At 33.6% G+C, this 19,557-nt stretch overlaps 1 protein-coding gene across 8 annotated transcripts in view; it reads left to right on the plus strand.

The window, feature by feature from the left end:
- RhoGEF2 (Rho guanine nucleotide exchange factor 2) overlaps positions 1-19,557 on the plus strand; it is a 498,291-nt gene that overhangs the window by 115,254 nt on the left and 363,480 nt on the right. For all 8 annotated transcript variants that reach the window (XM_072519486.1, XM_072519503.1, XM_072519501.1 and 5 more), the window contains 2 exons: positions 9,261-9,473; positions 18,115-18,261. In XM_072519486.1, the coding sequence (XP_072375587.1) occupies positions 9,261-9,473; positions 18,115-18,261 (360 nt within the window). The remainder of the gene's footprint in view (positions 1-9,260; positions 9,474-18,114; positions 18,262-19,557) is intronic.

Below are 19,557 nucleotides of genomic sequence, written 5' to 3' on the forward strand. Positions count from 1 at the left end.
ACATACAATTGGGTTCACAATATATAGGCACGTAAGTAATAAAAAAACACTTAAGTTTAACTGGTACTTCTACGTACCGTTGGGACTAATTGTGTTGTTTTGATGCCACGATAGATTTTCCATATTTAGTAATTTAACTCTTTTTTTTTTCACAAGAATGCTTGTTAAACAACAAAAAAATTGTACACAAAAATGTAGGAGCCAATTATAATGATTTTTCTTTTAATTTTTAGTATGGCTGCAAACCGCAGGTTAGCAAAGAAAGTCCTGACATACGACGAGTTGGCACAAATCATTGAAAATGATGAGGATATGGATGCATTTTTACCACCGCTTGACAACAATGAAGACACTGATGTAGAATCTGAAAACGAGGAAGATTTTCCGGAAAGTCAGCTACTAGTGGAATCCAATAGAAACGTAAAATCTAACTTGAATGATGAAATCGAGAATGAAAATGATAGTTGTGAAACACCTAAATTTACTGACGATGTTCACGATCACAGTGTTGAAGTTCACGAATCAGGAGAAGCTGTTAATGAGCTCATACGGACTAGTGCAGAAGAACAAGTTTTGAGGCAGTGGAACAAAATTGAAAAGGCTACAGAAATTCCTCCTTATGTAAAACCAAACTATGTTTGGGAAGAAAATTATTTTGAAGAGTGTCAAAATTCTCTTGATATTTTTATAAAATTGCTGGGAAATGTTCCCGAGGATATAACGTTTCAGTCTAATTTATATGCAGTACAAAAAGGAAAACAGTTAAATATGGCTAAAGAAGAATTTCTTGCATTTTTGGGAATTAATTTTTTGATGGGGTATCACACTCTGCCATCAATTCCTGATTATTGGTCAACGCAGGATGACCTTTCAGTTCCACTTGTGTCAGAAACAATGCCTAGGAATAGATTCCAAGCTATTTTATCTTTTTTACACATAAACGACAATCAGGGTATACCCAAAAACAACACAGATCGATTATATAAAGTAAGACCGTTAATAAGTGCGTTAAATACTCAGTTTATAAATTATTGTGGGGAACAAGTAATGTCTCTCGATGAATCTATCGTCAAATTCAAAGGGCGCTCTGCACTAAAGCAATATAATCCGATGAAACCTATTAAAAGGGGATACAAGATATGGTGCTATAGTGATATGAGTGGTTTTATTAAAAAGTTTGACATTTATCAGGGAAAAAATGAGAAGATTGATAACAAATACAAAGAGTATAATTTAGGCGAAAGAGTAGTGCTATATTTAACAGAAGAAGACAGGAACAAAAATAAAATTATCTACTTTGACAATTTTTATACCACAGTGAAATTATTAGAGAAGTTAAAAGGAGAGAATACATTAGCCTGTGGAACGATAAGAACTAATCGCAAATATTTACCACCTAAAATGAAAGAAGACAAAATGCTTAAAAAGGGTGAATACGATTTTAGAATTTCTAACACAGGGATATCATATTTCAAATGGAAAGATAATCGTGTGGTCAGTATTGCTTCAAATTTCCACGGCTCCGAAGCTACCAAAGTCAAAAGAAAACAACGTGATGGTACAATAACCGAAGTAGATGCTCCTACTATTATTAAAGACTATAATAAATCAATGGGAGGTGTAGACTACCATGATCAATTGCGACAGTGCTATGGTTTAGATCGGAGGTCCAGAAAATGGTGGCAACGTATCTTTTGGGCGTGTATGGAAATTACATTCGTAAATGCGTTTGTAATTGCAAAAAAAGTGTTAGATGAACCTCCCACCAACTTATTACAGTTTCGAAGGGATCTTACCAGAAGCCTTTGCTACCTATCTCGACACAGAAAAAGAAAATCTGTTCCTTCAACAGGTACTCCATCAAAGAAACGACGTTATGATTATAGCGTGCCTTCTGGAATAAGGCTAACTCAAGTTGGAAGTCACTGGCCAAAGTTTGTGGAAAGACGCGGTAGATGCGAAGTATGCAGCTCAAAAGCTATCCAGTCAAAACCTACTTCAACCTGTTCTCAGTGCAAAGTATTTTTGTGTATTAGTGCAAATAAGAATTGTTTTGCTGAGTATCATGGAATGGATTACTGAAAAATGTATTTTTTTTTAAATAAAAGTATTGTGCCTAAAATTTTTACTGACATACAGATTTTCCCAGCGGTACTTGTGAGTACCACCAATATATTTTTTGTAAAAATACATCTATAGACTATTTTGTGAACTCTATAATACTTTAATAATTATTTTAAAACAGAAATCAATAAAAAACTTTTTAATATTCAAGCAGAAAGGTTCTTGGGATTTTAAGAGGTTACAAGTGCTGGTACGCTCACGTACCGCTGGTAGTGAAAGGGTTAAGGGCGAACCACTTTAGCTAAACAAATTATAAATATATTTTTTTATTAAAACATCATGTAAGTTATCGGTAATGATGTCCACTGAATATATAAATGTATAATACCAAAAGAATATCAAGTATGCCGTAAAATTTATCTTGATAAACAAATGACTGTAAACATAACAACCATTTGAAACTTAAAACATTGCTTGGTCTAGCTAAATGAGTAATGTTAAAGAAGTTTAAGAAGTAAGTGCTTTTGCGTAAATTGAAAGCGTTTTGTTGCCATGAATCTCCAAGTTAGTGCTTCACTGCTTCAGCTATTGTGAACTTTATGAGGACTGAAGCTACACAGGAGGGCCCGCAATACAGCAAAGGGAAAACGACTCCTTAACAAGGCCGATTTCTCGTTCTTTCATTCTTACAACAATGTTTATCTACTGTTGAATTATATGATAAGGACAATTGTATTGGTAAATTGTGCTGAAGGACGTGGCGAATATAAAGTCTTCTACAAAGGACGTTTACAAAAGAGTGGAACTGCAATTGGCAAGAAACCTCGTTAATTTTTAGCTTTGGTATTGTAGAGCTGTATTGTTTTACGAATGGATTTAGGTTTTGTCAATCCCATCATAATGACCTTCGTGTGAATAGACATCTGGATAAACGACACTTACGTGTCCTTATTTAAAAAATACAGCGATTTGTTGGTGACCTGTGATGGTTTGACTGGAATCAGTTTAGATAATCGAACAGATCTTGTAGTCATCCAGGGTAACCTTGACACTCAAATTATGTCCACAATTTTCTGGATGAACATATGGTGTCTATTAGTATTGATCTTGATTTGTTTTAATAAATATTAATACAAGACGTAGATATTAATACAAGAAGTAATGAAGTGGCATTGAAGTAACGGAGTATGTAACTAACAGTCAACAATGAGCTCATTACAAAAGTTAATAATTTTAAATACTTAGGATGATGGATAAACGATACACTAGATCCTGATAAAGAACTTAACTCGTATATAAATGGCAAGAGGAGCATTTATGATTCTGAAATTCTTAGCTAAAACTACAACTAAGAACTAAGTTCCTAAAATATTATGTATATCCTGTATTATTATACGGATGTGAAACCTGGAACTTGAAAGTTAATATGATGAACAAGTTATGAGCCTTCGAATTGTGAGCGTATCGTAGAATCCTCAAAATATGGGTTCCAATCATTTCAACCATAGAAGAATTAAACAAAATAGGTCAAGGCGCATGTGACTGATCAAAAATGTTAAAAAAGAGAAAACTTATATATTTGGGGCATATAATGAGAGATAGCGGATAATTGATATTGCAGTTATTACTCAACGGAAATATAGAGGGAAAGAGAGGAATTGGTAAGAAGAAATATTTGTGGATCCGAAACCTTCGTTAATGGACTAGCTTATCAGCAGATCAATTGTTACGTGACGTACAAGATTGAGAAAAACGGTGAAAACAAAAAAAAAAGATTGAAATTGTCTGAAAAGAATGAGTCCCGACCTAAACTCCATTTAAGAATTGTGGGATATGCTTCATTGACGCATTCGTAATCGTCCAGCTGAACCACCGATCTTATAACATGGTTTTTACTTATTAACTTATGTTTTTTGGAAGAATGGAAAAAACACCGTAGGAGAATATCCGTAGACTTTATTAATACGTAAAGATACGATCTTTATAAAAAATGCAGCTTCTCGAAATGTTTTTTGGAAGAATGGAAAAAACACCGTAGGAGAATATCCGTAGACTTTATTAATACGTAAAGATACGATCTTTATAAAAAATACAGCTTCTCGAAATGTTTCCGCCAGTTTTGTAGAGCACTATTATCCAATATTCTTTATCCTTTATACTTGGTATAAAGTTATATAGGGATAACATGCATGGTGTATACAGTACTTCAATATTTCTGCCTTACATATATCTACTTAAGAAAAGCCAATATACCATATAACATCGTAAATGTTTGGGATAGATAGGTATTTACAAACAAAAAAACTGAAAATCTTCTGCAAAACTGTTCGCTGTATTATTTGTGTTATCATCGATATGTATATGCGTAGATGGGTATTCATTTGAGAAAAATATTGCTAACGAATTGAGCGAACTCTAGCGAAAAACTTTCGCATGTTCGGACTGCTTCCTGCAGTTGTTCTCGTCGATGTCGGGAACATATCCGTCTGTTCTGTTCGCTAGCAGTAATGTATTAACTGGTAATTGACTATTGACAAATTGTATTGACAGTAAAATACTTCGATAAAATCGAGCTAATATCTTTTAGAAATGATCTAAATCTGTAAAATGTTTGTTCGCAGTATTTTGCTCAAAAAATACCTACCTTTTGACAATGAAAACATGTTAGAGATCTGGTAAGGATATGCTCTCTAGCATTGTTTGCGTTTAATAATGAAATAAGGCACAAGTAAAATTCAATTTATCTTTCTGATATACATACTATGTGCCAACTCTCGGTAGTGCCACGATGTCATTTACATCGATAGGCCCAACAAAAACATTAAAGTAGGGACTGTATTCCAAACATACAAAAGTTAAAGTAAAAACACGGAAGTATATAAGAAAACCGTATTTAAAGACTTTAAATTTAATAGATTTTTTTGTTTTTGGTATTTTTTTTCGCGACATTTAACACAAACACAAATACCTTCATCTAACATAATTTTAAATAATAGCTTTTTGCAGTTCGATCATTTTTAACTACTAACCAATTATGTGTGTTTAATATTACTTGTTGACTTTAAGATCTAATCAGAGTAGTTAGTTAGTATTTTTTACATAGGTTTATAGGCACAGCTGCTTTGTAGATTTGTGGTAAAATTAGAAGGGGTATTGCTTTAACTGTGCCGACAAAAATAACAAATAAACATTTTAATTATTTATGATGTATAAAATAAAATTAGTAGTAATTACTATGCTTAAAAATACTTAAAGCATGAATAATTTTACTGCAAAAATGTGAAATATATTAGTCAGCTTATTAGTAAGCTGTTTTCGTAAATAATTAGAATAATTGCTGTAAATGCTGTATGGCAAACAATTTTTATTAATGTGTAATATAGAAAATACTATTTTTACTAATAAAGTAGACGTTTTCCGAAGATGGTGTTTTTTAATGGAGGTTTTCTATAGGTATCAGCTGCTGCTCGAAACAGACACCTTCCTACCTGAAGATCAGTCAATTTTGTCTTATGTGACGTAGACAGTTTCTTACGTCCAAGCCACAGTCTTTCTTCGACTTTTCCCTGGATAATAATGAATCGCAGTAGTTGATATTTAGGTCCTCGGATGATACAACGAAAGTTTTATGTTTTTGCTTCTTTTAATTAAGTTAGCAGTTCTCCCTCTCTCTGCGTTCATCATTCTAAGCTCTTCCTCGTTGCTTGAGTGTGTCGTCCATGACATCTTTAGAAATCGACGACAGCACCATAGCTCAAATGCTTTAAACCTGTTCATAGTTGTTGCTGTTAAAGTGCAGGTCTCACATCCGTATGCAAGACTGGCCAAATATAGTCTTTTGAGAAGGTGCATGGAGATAAGAGATATTTGTGTTGTATAATGTCATTTTCACACATGAAAACTTGCGGTACATAGCTTGTACCTTTCATCTTTAACTATTTTTAATGACGATCTCACTGTTCTTATATTTTGTAGATGTATTTTTTTTCTTAAATTCCGGTCGCTTTTATGCGAGGTAAAATTAAACTCTTAGTTAGAATTAGAATATGTTTCCCTGTTCTTATTGTAGCTTTTGACGTTTCTGTCTAATTCTTTGTACTCTGCCGGATGGTTCTTTATTTCTCGCCTTTGGTTCATCAACTTCAATATCTCTTGTGTTATCTACACTTTGTTTTTCTTGTGTGATTTGGTTTAATATTTCTTGCTCACTGATTGTATCGTTGTATTTATACAATTTAACTCTTTATCTGTATTGTTTATTTGATGTTTTATGTTACTAAGTTTACGGTAATTTCTTGTTCTACATTTTTTCTGATGTTCTTATTTCTCAGTTTAATTAAGTGTAACTATTTTACAGTAAGTTTTCTGATCTTTTTCAGTTTGTCTTGAATTATGATCCTAGCCAACATCTGCCTCACGGTATTTTTTTCGTACATTTTGACGGTATCTCCTTGTTATCCTAATGTAGTCTATTTGTAGTCCATGTGTATATCCTACGCGGGATAGCGGAAAGAGAGTATTAGTTATTACTAAATCTTCGCTCTGGCAAAATTGAACGAATCAATCGGCCCTCTCGATTCTGACGCCAAGGTCATAGTTTTCGATGTGTATAACTCTATCTTGCCCTACTTAGCATTAAAATCTTCCATGCCATTATGACAGTGATGAGTCTTCGTTGCTTTCATCGCTTCTTTTAAAGTATTTTAAAATAGATCAATTTCATCTTTGTCTGCGTCTGTTTTTGGGGAATAGAATTTCAATTCCGTAGCGGTGACTTGTATTATTGTCGATTCCATTATATCAAAACATTCAGCAATTTCGAGTCAGATATTTTCCAGACCCTGGTCATTGTGTGTCACTGATACCCAGTATATCTATCTGGAGTCTCTCCATTTCCTGTACGGCGTTCTCGAATTTTCCAGCGTTATACAAGCTTTTCACATTCCATGTAGCCATCCAAATGGATGTTGCCCGTCTTCTATCACGTGGAGGTGCAGATTTGGATTTTTCTTTCATCGAGATTAAGACCTTTGGATATTTCTTAATCTCTCTAGAAGACTCTCCTTTTAAAAGTCGTACTTTTGCTTATGCTTCTTTATATGCTAGATTTTGTTATCTTTTTCTTGAAGTTAAATATTGCTGGTGATAGTGTTCCATTAGTGGCGTACTCCTTTGTATGAAACTGTGCTTTAGTTTTAGGTGAGACTTTTTTTTAGAGATATTTTTTTTATTTCTATTTATATAACCAGGGAGCTACATCTTCTAATTGGGAAAGTAACTAATCAAATTCCGATTCTTAGGTCCTGGAAAATCCGTAAAATCTCATGTTACCCCTTACACTGCTTATAAGGTACTACCGCATTACTTCTTAAAAGTAAATTAGATATATTTTCAAAGATTCTCATTTAATTAATTTGTTTTTACTATGGGTTATTGAGTATTACATGTATTATCGTTCTGAGCCTACCAAATATAATGTTAATTAATCTACAATTAGATATTTTAGATACTTTATCTATCTTAAGCCCTTTATTCGTCCAGTATTGGACATAAGGCCTACCCTTCCTGTTTTCATTTCTCCCTTTCCTCCCCTAAGCTCCTTGTTCCACCAAGTTCTAAGATGTCATCTGCCCACCTTTTCTGCGGTCTTCCTCTTCCACGTTTGTAGTCCCATGGTCGCCAATGAATGATTTGTTTTTCATCTACGATCTTTCTGTTTACTGTTGTGATCCTCAAATTTTGCTTTAAGTGTAATTATTGTTTGTATAGCTCGTTATTCAAATATTGCTCTTCTTGTCTTTTAGTTTTATGTAGAGGATCTGATTTTCCTTGGCCCTTTCTGTTTTAGCTAGTTTTTCTATGTTTTCTTTTGTCAGCGCCTAAGTGTGTGCTGCGTATCTTAGCACTCGTAAAATATATTGGTCAAATATTTTAGTCCTGAGATATTGTGGATATTTTTCGTTTTTCAATATGTAGCTCGGTTTTCCAAATGTTAGTCTTATTTCGTCCCGTATTTTAATTATTTGTCTTAGTCATTATCTTTGTTTTGTTGTAGTTCATTTTCAGTCCTGTTTTCTCGCTTCCTTATCTACATTCGTTATCATCTCTTCAAGATTTTTGGCATTTTCTACATACAATGAGTACAATATCGTCTGCATATCACAAGTGGTTCAAACGTTGTCCATTTATGTTTTTAAATTTGTTTTCGCAGTTTATTTTTTTAAATAGCTTGTCTAATGTTTGTACCGAACAGCTCAGGCGGTAGAGTATCTGACTTAGGGTGTTAATTGTTTAGATTGTTCTGTGTCCTTCCTCAAAACCAATCTTATATATAAAGATATAACACTGCAACAGGTATGCTGTTTTTGCTTATATTATAAATTATTTTATATCTATGCAATGATTTTAGATAGTTAATATGCTTTCAAAATATGTTTCCACTACTGCTTGATGTAACAGTCCTGTGAGCACTTATTCTTTTTCTCGGGGTTAAGCTATTCTTTTTTTAGGATATGTTCGCAAAATGTCTTTTTAACTTTTTTTAACTTGTTAACGTAAAATATCACAAAAGTATAGCTCGAAATTTCTCAATATGTTTATAATGAACCTATTTGCACTGTGTTTAAACATCTCAACCGTTGACTGGAAGATTATGATTAAACTACTATGTCTTGATAATGACATCTTTCCGTTTCTTCTTTATATAATATCAAAAGCCATCGTCGATTAGAATAGATTTGTAATCTTCCTCTCGGTATCTCTTTTCTCAATTTACAATCTTTTTTAAATTCTGTCGTGAAATGTTGCCAAATATTCACATAAAACATCACGCAATATATTTACTAACTGATTACAAGCGAATTTATAAGCTATGGCATTCGGAGGATGCATGAAGGTCTCGTAAGGATGAATCTGTTTTTTTTTGGTGGCATTGTTAGGTGGTCACATCTTGAATTTATTTGATGATATTTAAAATATTATTGGATTCGTAGGTTTAAGTTTTGTTTGTTTTGTTAGACCTCTTATCATGCCCCATAAAAATTGTATGGGGATTGTTTAAAAATAAATAATGTTCACTTTTGTTCAAAAAAATACTACAACTTACAATTAGATCTTAAAAGTAATTTTGATTCTAATTTTACCCAAATACGAAAAAATGTATATATAAATTATTTATTGGTTATTTAATGTTTTAGTCCCCAACTCACCACAGAACAAAATCGAGTCCCGAAACTTTATCGGGTCTCACAACCAATGAGGGTCATCTAAAAACTTCCGAGAGTCTGAACGATTTGAATCGACAAGAAGAGTGGGAAACTCCGCCGGGTACACCGCCACCACCGTATCCTAGTCCACAGGCAACAAGAAGAGAAGGTATTGGTGGAAACGATGACCACCATTTCGATGAGGTAGGTATACTATGGCAAACCGCTTTAAATTGTTTCACAAAATACGCGACGATATGAAATAATACGTTATTATTTTAATAATAAGATTCTCATACAGAGTGAGTTTTAAGTATCAAACTCCGAAATTATGATAGGGTATAATTATATATTACACGAAAAAAATTATTCAGGATGGTGTTATTTAAATAACAAAGTTTATTATATTTACAGAAAACGGGAAAATCTGACAACAATGTAAAGACTATCATAAGATCGGTCGTGTTACAGAACCTTCAGACTAAAATTTATATAAATCGTGGAGCCGTTTTGTGTCACTGGTTTTGAAAAGAAAAATCATCTCAATTTTCAATGGTATCTCTTGGTCATCCTAACATGTTTGACTAAGCATTAAATGGATCAGAAGGAACTGTATAAAGCTAATTTCTGCCTTCAACATTGAGGGTTCCGCGCTTTTCGTCTCACAAGTTCATGAAATTTTGTGCTTTCGCTGCCACTTCCAATCTATCATCTTTTCCGTCTTCTGCGTGTTACAATCTAGGACTCTTCTTGGCAATCTGTCGTTACGCTTCCTCATTACATGATCAGTCCATTGAAGTCTTAGGAGTCTAACAAATTCTGAGGTAGGTGTTTTTTTTTTAATAATTGGTAAAGTTCTTTCAAAGGTATTTCTTACAATTTTTAATTAAAAAATGTTTAATGTTTTTTTTGTTTTAATTTTGCCATCATCTATCTCTCACATTTATAACATACTATTTGCCTAATGATGATTTTATATCTTAATTTTCCTTTTGTAAGAAAGGTCTTTCTTACAATTTTGAATTAAAAAATGTTTAATGTTCTTTTTGTTTTATTTTTTGCCATCATCCATCTCTCACATTTATAACATCATACTATTTGCCTAATGATCATTTTATATCTTAATTTTCCTGTGTACGCTTTTAGGGTCGGAATATGGGAGCGCGTAGTTGTTCCCTCTGTACTTAACTCAGCTCCTAGATATGTGAAGCTCTTCACTTGCTTCAACATTGTTCTTTACTCTAATTGATTTTCTATTTTATCTTATTCTTGTCTTGTGTTATTTGTGTATGGTATTCGCTGATAAGAGACCAAGACTGAAGTTGTTTATTGATGGAGATTTTGTAAGCCGATCACAAATCGTTATTCCGTGATAATTTTGACATGAGCTAATACTCTTTGTTTTCTAATAGCTGGGAATTTTTTAGTTGTTCCATTTTGCAGTGCATGCAATTGTAGTGCTAGATGTTCGCTTCCTAATTCCTGTTGTTTTGTTTCACAACGATTCCCGTTGCCTTTTTTCTATCGGCCGTATTGCTTGTTTCTCCTCTTAAATTCTGGGGGGTCCTATCTGTTTTTATTTTATTTGGAGATTTTATTTCTGTTGGTTCGCTATTTTATCTGTCCCTAGTTTCTACACAAACTTTTAAGATGTTGGTATCCTTCTCTTAGATCCTTCTCTTCAAGATTACGTTCTATGTGCCATGTCTGTTTTGTTTTTGTCTTCTGCTAGCCTTCCGTCGTGCTTTCGCATTTTTTTTTCTGTCTGTAGTTCTCCTTTCCGTTTACACTACATGGGACAAGACGTGGCACTGATAATTGAAAATCACGGATAATCCGAACATTTATTTCTAATATAATATGTACATATTTACATAAATACATAAATATTATCTACCATAAAAATATAACAGAAACAATAAATCTCATAACTTCAAACTAACTTTTAAATTGCATAGAATTATAAATAACAGAAGAAAAAAAAAACAGATTGCTACATAAATAAACTTTTACACTAAATAAGAAAAATAAGAACTGTATAGCTATGCTATGTATGCAGCTTTATGTACTACATAAAGCGGTTATATACCTATTTTAGAAAAAAAAATCAATCACTTGGTCTGTGTTAAAAGTCTTCGATTTTTTTAAATCTTTTGACGTATTCTGAGCAAGTTCAATATATCGACAAGCTCTGAAGGTTCTCAGCCTCCTGGTTAGTTACTTTTTTTATTGATACCGCCCCATCATTTTCTTAGTCTTGATTTTCGTATTAATCAGGTTGTGACGTACCAGGCTTATTCATAATCACGACAATGTCGTCGTTGCTGAGCTGATAACGTAGCTTATCTTTGTCACACTGTGTCCACGTCTCAACCTCGGTTTAATCAATTTCTTCATCTCATCGGCGTTGCGTACAAATGCAGTTACTTCAGCTATGTTAGTTTCTTTATCATCATATTTCATAATTCTTTCATCTCCCTCTAGCGTAATTATTTTGTAAAAAGCTCTTGCAAATTTTCTCTTTCACTCAGCTCCGTGCATTTTCCACTGTAAAAATATGGTGAACGATTTCCAAAACTTCATCAGATCAACTTCATTGAACAAGTTCATCATAAATTCCCTTCGGAAGAGGCGTTTAATTGGCTCAATATCATCCTGATCCATTAGTTGAGCAATTGGTATAATATTTGCTGGATAAAAAAAGATCAAGGAAAACATCTTCAGATCTTAGGGCTGTCCCGTTGGGATGATCACCAGCAATATCCAAAACTTTCCTCCTTATAATAATACTTCACTTCAGGAATGTAGTTTTTATGAAACCAATCTTGGAAGATGTCACACGTTATCCAGGCAGTTATTATAATAGTGAACTGTGCTATTCTGCAGCTTCAGTCTATAGCTGCCAGATGCATTGGCACAACACGTTATTGTTATTTGGCATTAACTTTTTTTATACCCCTTGAACTGATTTCATTACTTGCAGCTTTTAAGGTTTAAGTAGGTATTGCTCGCCAGTATAACACGTTTTTCTTCAGTGTTACAAATTTGAGAAAGTTATAGATTATTTACTCTAATTATGGTCTTCAGTTCATAGCAAAATTCCATCATTGCTTCTGTTTTTGTAGACAGATACTAATATACTGCTTCTCCATTCATCTGACATCTGTCCCACTTCCTTAATTCTATTAAATAAACTTGTTAGCCAACTTCTTCCTGTCTCTTCTAATACTGCCCACACTTACCCAGGAATACCATCTAGTCCAACTGCTTTACCGTTCTTAATTTTTGAAGTGCTTCCACGTTTTTTTATTTTTGGTGATCATTGTTGTTACTGTCTCCGTTGATTGTCTATGCACGTATATATTTTTGATGCTCTGGTCAGATTTTGTAACAAGCATAAATTGTCTTTGTGTTTAGTACAATTTAGTCCATACTCCTCACTAATTTTCACGACTGATTTACTAAGCCGCTGTAAGTGTTAAAGTGTTAGTGGTATAAGCACTGTATCATCTTCATATCTCATATTGCTTACTTCCGTTGATCTTAATTCATTTTTTCTAACCAGCTAATGCTTTATTTATAATATATTTCGAATACATGTTTTCATTCTATATCGAATGCTTATAACAATCGAAAAAACTAGGGAAACACATTCAACAATGTTGTTAGTGCAACGGCATTCTCTCAATCAATTTATTTCTGTCTCCTCATTGGTTTGAATAATTTTAAACCTAGTATTTAGTTATATTCAATCATTGTCCCCTATTCTATCTCTATTTAGGTAAAATTTATACTATAGTTGCTGTTTCAATTCAATTCATCTCTCCAAAGTCCTTAAAGTTTTTTTTTTTTGGAATTTTAGAATACGTCTAAATTTCTGCTATATCGCTTTTTTCTTTTTATTTGTATTCATATTTCAACTTTTATCATAGGAAACTAATACCACAATAAATGGTTATAGGCAATCTTATATGAGGCCGCTTTAAATGATTCACTAAATATGTTGGGTTGGTCCCATTATATTAGTACAAGGTTTTCAAGCAAATAAAAATTATTTCGCTATTTACTTGTTGCCTTATAATGTACTACTTTTATCTAAAAGCCAATTGATTATATAATTATCGCAATTATATTACGTAGTTGAACCATAAATTAGTACAAAGTACTTCTATTGACAAAAAAATACCTATAATATAAACGAAAGAATGATTTTGCGCTTAATGCGTTTATGGTAAATATACACATTTTTTACAATCGATACAATTATCAAATTATGAGTTTATATGTAAATTTTCTTAAACAGCATCATAATTGTGTGTTTTATGAGATATATTACTCCTTTCAAATGATAGTTTTTTGCATTTCTTTGTTGCATTGTGTGTTTTATAAGATGTGTTACTCCTTATGTAGGTTATTTCCCAGTTCCTTCTGTTTCTTTTTTTATCTTCTAGTCCTAGTGTGATACCAAAAGTCGGCGTTTCTTTACTAACTTGTGACATCGACACGAGCCGGAAGTGTACCATCCGATGACTACAAGTCTTGCTTCTTAAGAACTTACAGATCTACTCGGGATACAAAAAGAAGTAACAAGTCGGTCATCAGATACATATGACTCTAAGAAATACCAACTGTAATGTCAAGATACGGAATCATCTGTCGAGAGAGGACTTAGACAAGTAGGCTCTCTAATTGCCCCTTTTCAACATTATACTACACAAAAATAGTAAAAAAATAGATACATTAAGATCCAGTGGTAGAATGGTACTGGACATGTACAAATGAACGTAAGGGACAGACAAACTTTAATTGCAATATGCAAAAAATCCATAAGTTAAGGTTGGGGCTATCGTGCTAAAAACTGAATGGTCGCACGTCACGCGGTCGCTAACGATGCTCTTGGAACACTGGGCGAAATCCCATTGAATATCAGCCTTGTTCCCGTACTCGAGGCTCTACAGGAATCGACCAACGGTCCCCAGCTACTCGTGGGAATAAATAAGAATACTCACCAACATTCAACATTGCCACATATAATGCTCTGTCACTCTCTTCAGGAAAGATTCGAAGAAATGGAGGAAGAATTCTCAAAAGTGAATTGGGATATTGTGGGTATCAGTGAAGTAAGAAAAAAGGGAGAAAGTTTTATCGTAGAGAGAGAAATTAACAAACTAAGAAACAGAGCTTGAGAAGAAACTACGAACAGAGATGAAATATTAACAATAGACGAAAAGTTCTACACACAGATATATAGATCAAGAAAAAAAAACAATATACAACCTCCAATTAGGGTAAAAACTGGGGTACTAAACCAAGGATCAGATTTAATGCCCGATATAACAAAATCAGAAATTAAAGAGGCCCTGAAGAAAATGAAAAATAATCGAACCCCATGCGAAGATAGAATTGTGTTAGAAGCATTACAAAATGGAGGAGAATTATTACTTAATAAAATTGAACTACTTTTAAATATCTGCCTTCACAACGTCAGTATTCCAACAGACTGGAACAACGCTACTATGATTCTATTGCATAAAGCAGAAGACAAAGCAAATTTAGATAATTACAGACCGATTAGCTTGCTCAGCCGTTGATATAAGTTGTTTACGCGAATAATAGTTAAAAGAGTGGAAAAAAAATAGAGGCTTATCGACCAAGAGAACAGGCACGATTCCGAAAAAGTTACGGAACTAATGACAATCTACAAAAAATAAAAACCCTAATAGAGAAAATAGTGAAATACAATAAACCTCTAGTGCTAATATTTGTCGATTTTCACAAAGCCTTTGACATAGTTGAGCTAAGGAAACTGTCAACAACTACTGTCAAATTACATGCTAATAGTAATCGCATAAAAATAGAGCATGGGGTTAGACAAGGAGGCCCAATGTCACCTAAACTTTTGAATACTGTGCTGGAACATGCTTTTAAGCATTTGGATTGGCTGACAAAGGAAATAAAAATAGATGGAAATGTCCAAAAAAATTACGTTTCGCTGATGATTTAGTCATAATAGTTGAGAACTTAGGAATGGCAAGAGAGATGGTACAGGAACTCGTTGTGGCTACAGACAAAATAAAAAACGAAGAGGCAGAAGGTGACTGACGTCATCGAAAGGATAGCCAGATGGAGATGGGCAGGACACATAGCTAGAATGACGGATGGACGATGGACAAAGAGGTTATTGGAATGGAGAACAAGGGAAGACAAGAGAAGCGTCGGTCGATCACCTACAACATGGGCTGACGGTTTAAGAAGACAAAATAAAAACTGGATGACAGTGGCGCAAGATAGACGGGGTTGGAAACACGAGGAAGAGGCCTGTGTTCAGCAGTGGACTTTTGAGGCTGGATGATGATGTTAAATGATGAAATTACTAATAATAGAGACAATCATTAAGGTGATCTGGAAGTCAAACAATACAAGTTTGAAAAAGTATAAAGTTTCAAGTGTCAGGGGAGCTATTATCATCTCCAAAAAGTCCTAGTCCATAGATACTAACTAAAATTAAGGCAGAGAACCGTTAATATTTCAGGGTATAACACTTTGCACTTGCGAACCTAGGGCACAGATTACAGAAAACCGAAATCTAGTTAGACCACCTGTCACCTATGTCGCCGAAACAAAGCTAGTAAACCGGAAGATCGAACCTATCCTCAACAACTGAAAAAGAAAAATAGTACTCAATAGATTAATTTGTGTACCACTCTTCGAAAATGGAATAAGAAGAAACAGAGCAAACACAGAAATATTCGAGCGAAAGGATATATTTAATGTATGTCTTACACAAGAATGGCGAAGAAGGCTTCCGGACAAAAGCAAGAAGGACCGAGATCGCCCGAACAGTCGCAAAGAAAATTACATAAATTAAAGAAAAGCAAAAAGAGTGTTATGTTTTTCTTTACATATATACTTGACCAGATGCACTTTCATAACTGTCAAAACAACAACTAAACAAGCACGTGTCCTTGTTATATACTCATCATCATCATCATCACTGGCTCGACAACCCTTTTTGGGTCTTGGCCTGTTCCAGGATTCTTCTCCATTCTGATCTGTTTCGTGCTTTTTTTCTCCAGTTTTTTATTTTTAAGGTTATTATATCATTTTCTATTTGTTCTAAGTACCTCAGCTTCGGTCTTCCTCTTGTTCTTTTTCTTACTGGCATCTGTTTGAATATTTTGTTTGGTATTTCGCCTTCTTCCATTCTTTCTACATGTCCTATCCAACGCAGCCGTCCTATTTTAATGAATGTTATAATATCCGGATCCTGGTATATTTTGTATAGTTCAGAGTTGTATCTTCTTCGCCATATTCCGTTTTCTTTTGTGCCCTTATATATGGTTCGCAAGATTTTTCTTTCGAAGGTGGCTAACAACGTTTCCTCTCTTTTAGTGAGTGTCCAGGTTTCTGAGTTTGTTTTTCTTGCGACGTTATCTTGATCTTATTTGCCTAATTAAGCCATGGTAACATTTATTTGCAATACATATTCGCCTCTTCACTTCCTCCGTAACGTTATTATCAGAGGTGACTAGGGATCCCAAGTATATAAAGTTTTTTACCCCATCTATGTTGTATTCTCCTATTGTTATATTTTGTGGCTGCCTTATTTCTGCGTTTTTACTTACCTGCATATATTTTGTTTTGGTCTGATTGATTTTAAGACCACTATTTTGTGCAGCTCGTTCTATTTGATTGTATGCCTCTATCATTTCTCTTCTTGATCTTGCGATTATGTCAACATCATCTGCAAATGCTAGTATTTGCACGTTTTTATTAATGATTGTTCCTCGTGTATTGACTGTTGTATCCCTCAGTATTTTCTCGAGTACGATGTTGAACAAAATGCATGATAGAGCGTCTCCCTGGCGTAGTCCCTTTTTCACATCTATTGTTTCCGTTAATTCATTTTGTATCCGGATTCTACTTTCTACTTTTAGAGATTCTTTTATCAGTTCTCCTTGTTATATACTATGGATTTCTATATCCTTCAGTAGATAAATTGTATGATTTGTGGTTTCTTGACGCGTTTCATATTTTGTAATTTGAATTTACAAAATCTTTCTTACTGTTTATGAGGGCTGTTGCTTTAATTTATATATAAAAGAAAAAAATTAATGAATTTAAAAAATGTCTTTATTGTTTCTAAATACAAATTATTAGGACTTAAGTCAGAACTGCGAAGAATGGATTAGCAATTCCACGTTTTCAACGATCAAAAAGATCCGTGTTTATTATGCTGTTTGGGAGTTTACATTGTCCTAGTGTAGAATGGTTCGACTTTTTTTTATTTCTTTTTTCGCATTTCTGAAAAAAAATTTATTAACTAAATGGTTCTATCTATTTCTATCTTCTTTGGTTCTTCTCTTCTATCTTCTAATGCAATAGTCACATGTGCATTTTTAGACACAATACCGGTAATCATTTACTTGGAAATACTTCAACTTTTGTTGGTTTTGCTTCATCTTGGAACACCAAAACCATTGATTGTTATTTGGTTTCCAGGTTGTAAGCATAAATGCAACTTTAATCGCCACTACCAATGTTCTACATCAATTTTGATAACGCTGAGTTGAATATTTAACTATTTTTTTACACCACATTTCACGAACTTGTTTTTGATATTCAGTTAAATTGTGTGGAATCCAACGCAAACCTAATTTGTTTTACAACAACAATGTTTGCTACTCGGGGGAAAGTTTCTCTATCGCAATAGTTGGTATTTATATTATAATACCTAAAACTATAAAAAGAAATAATGGCACACAAGGTTATAATAGCTCAATCGCCAATTTTAGGAAAGGTCGTTGATTTTGCAGTTAAATAATGAATTCTTTTTTGTTTTTAGAGCTTTACGGACTCTCCCGATACTTCATTTCGAAGTAATGGTACTAGAGTTTTGGCCAACAGTTCTCCCATTCATGCAGCTACTCCACAAACTTCACAACAACCCATCATGAGTATGGAGGATGATGAAATCTCAGATCAAGAAATTGTAAGTATTTTACTGCTACTTACTCCTTACTTAATGCACAATGTTAATGCAACTGTGTTCAATATTCATTCCAAAAATATGGAACAAATATTCACAATGAATCGCAACGTGATAGAAGAAGTAGAAAAATATCAGTGCTAGGCCACTTTGATCAATGAAACAAAAGATCATTGTTCAGAAATAAACAGACGAATAGAGATTACCAGATCAGCATTTATACGAATGAAGCCACTCCCCACGTGCAGAAATCTCAATTTGAAAATACTTCCCATTCAATGCTATATTTTTTCAATGTTATATGAAGTTGAGACATGAACATGAAAAACATATAACTTAAAAAGAATTTAAGTTTTCGAACTGTCATTATACAGAATAATATTAAACATGTTATGGAACGATATAATTACAAATAAAGACCTACTGGAGAGTATTGGAAAAGAAACATAATCATCCATATACCAACACGAAAACGGGAATATCTAGGCCATGTGATAAGGGGGCCAAAATATGAAATATTGAGATTCATAATACAAGGAAAGATGCAAGGAAGAAGATTTGTAGGCCAAAGACATAATTCTTGGTTGAAAAATCTTTGTGATTGGTATCAATGTAGGTGAATTGATTTCTTTAGAGCAGCAACTTCCCAAAACAAAAATAGCCATTATGATTGCCAACCTCCATAGGGAGACTGTACTCTAAGAAGAAGACTCATTAATATCTTCTTTCTGGTTTTACATTTAGATTATTAAATGACAACTGTTGTTACTACTCATTTGTCCAAACTGTGCAGAATACTGTGGGAGTTAACATAAAACATAAAAGGACGAACAAGATTTGATTTACGAACAAGCCATTGCTAAAATGGAAGTGAAATATAACAGTAACCTAATAAGGATAGTTAAGTTTATAGCACTGTGACGATACACTTTTTATCTACGCAAATGCTTTATCTGTTTTTATGAAGACTGGGCTATAAACAGTGACAATTACCTCAAGATTCGTCAGTGATATGAATCTGAGCTACTCGAAGATCATTACATCATAAAATTAATAAAACGCTTATCAAACCGTTGCCTATTATGTTACAATAAGCCAGGAGGATGCCAGAGATAGTAGCTGAATAGATGGAAGACTAAATAATTGGTGAATTATGTTGTGTTACAATAAGCCAGCTTGATGGTAGAAAGAAAACAGCTTGACAATGGACTGCTTGTGGAGTTGACACATTGATGAGGTTATACCCACCTCTGCTGCAGTAGGCTCATCTCTAATATAGCAAATGGGTAGAAAATGCGT

The sequence above is a fragment of the Diabrotica undecimpunctata genome, chromosome 1 (assembly GCF_040954645.1).
Source record: "Diabrotica undecimpunctata isolate CICGRU chromosome 1, icDiaUnde3, whole genome shotgun sequence".
In the NCBI taxonomy this organism is placed as follows: Eukaryota; Metazoa; Arthropoda; class Insecta; order Coleoptera; family Chrysomelidae; genus Diabrotica; species Diabrotica undecimpunctata.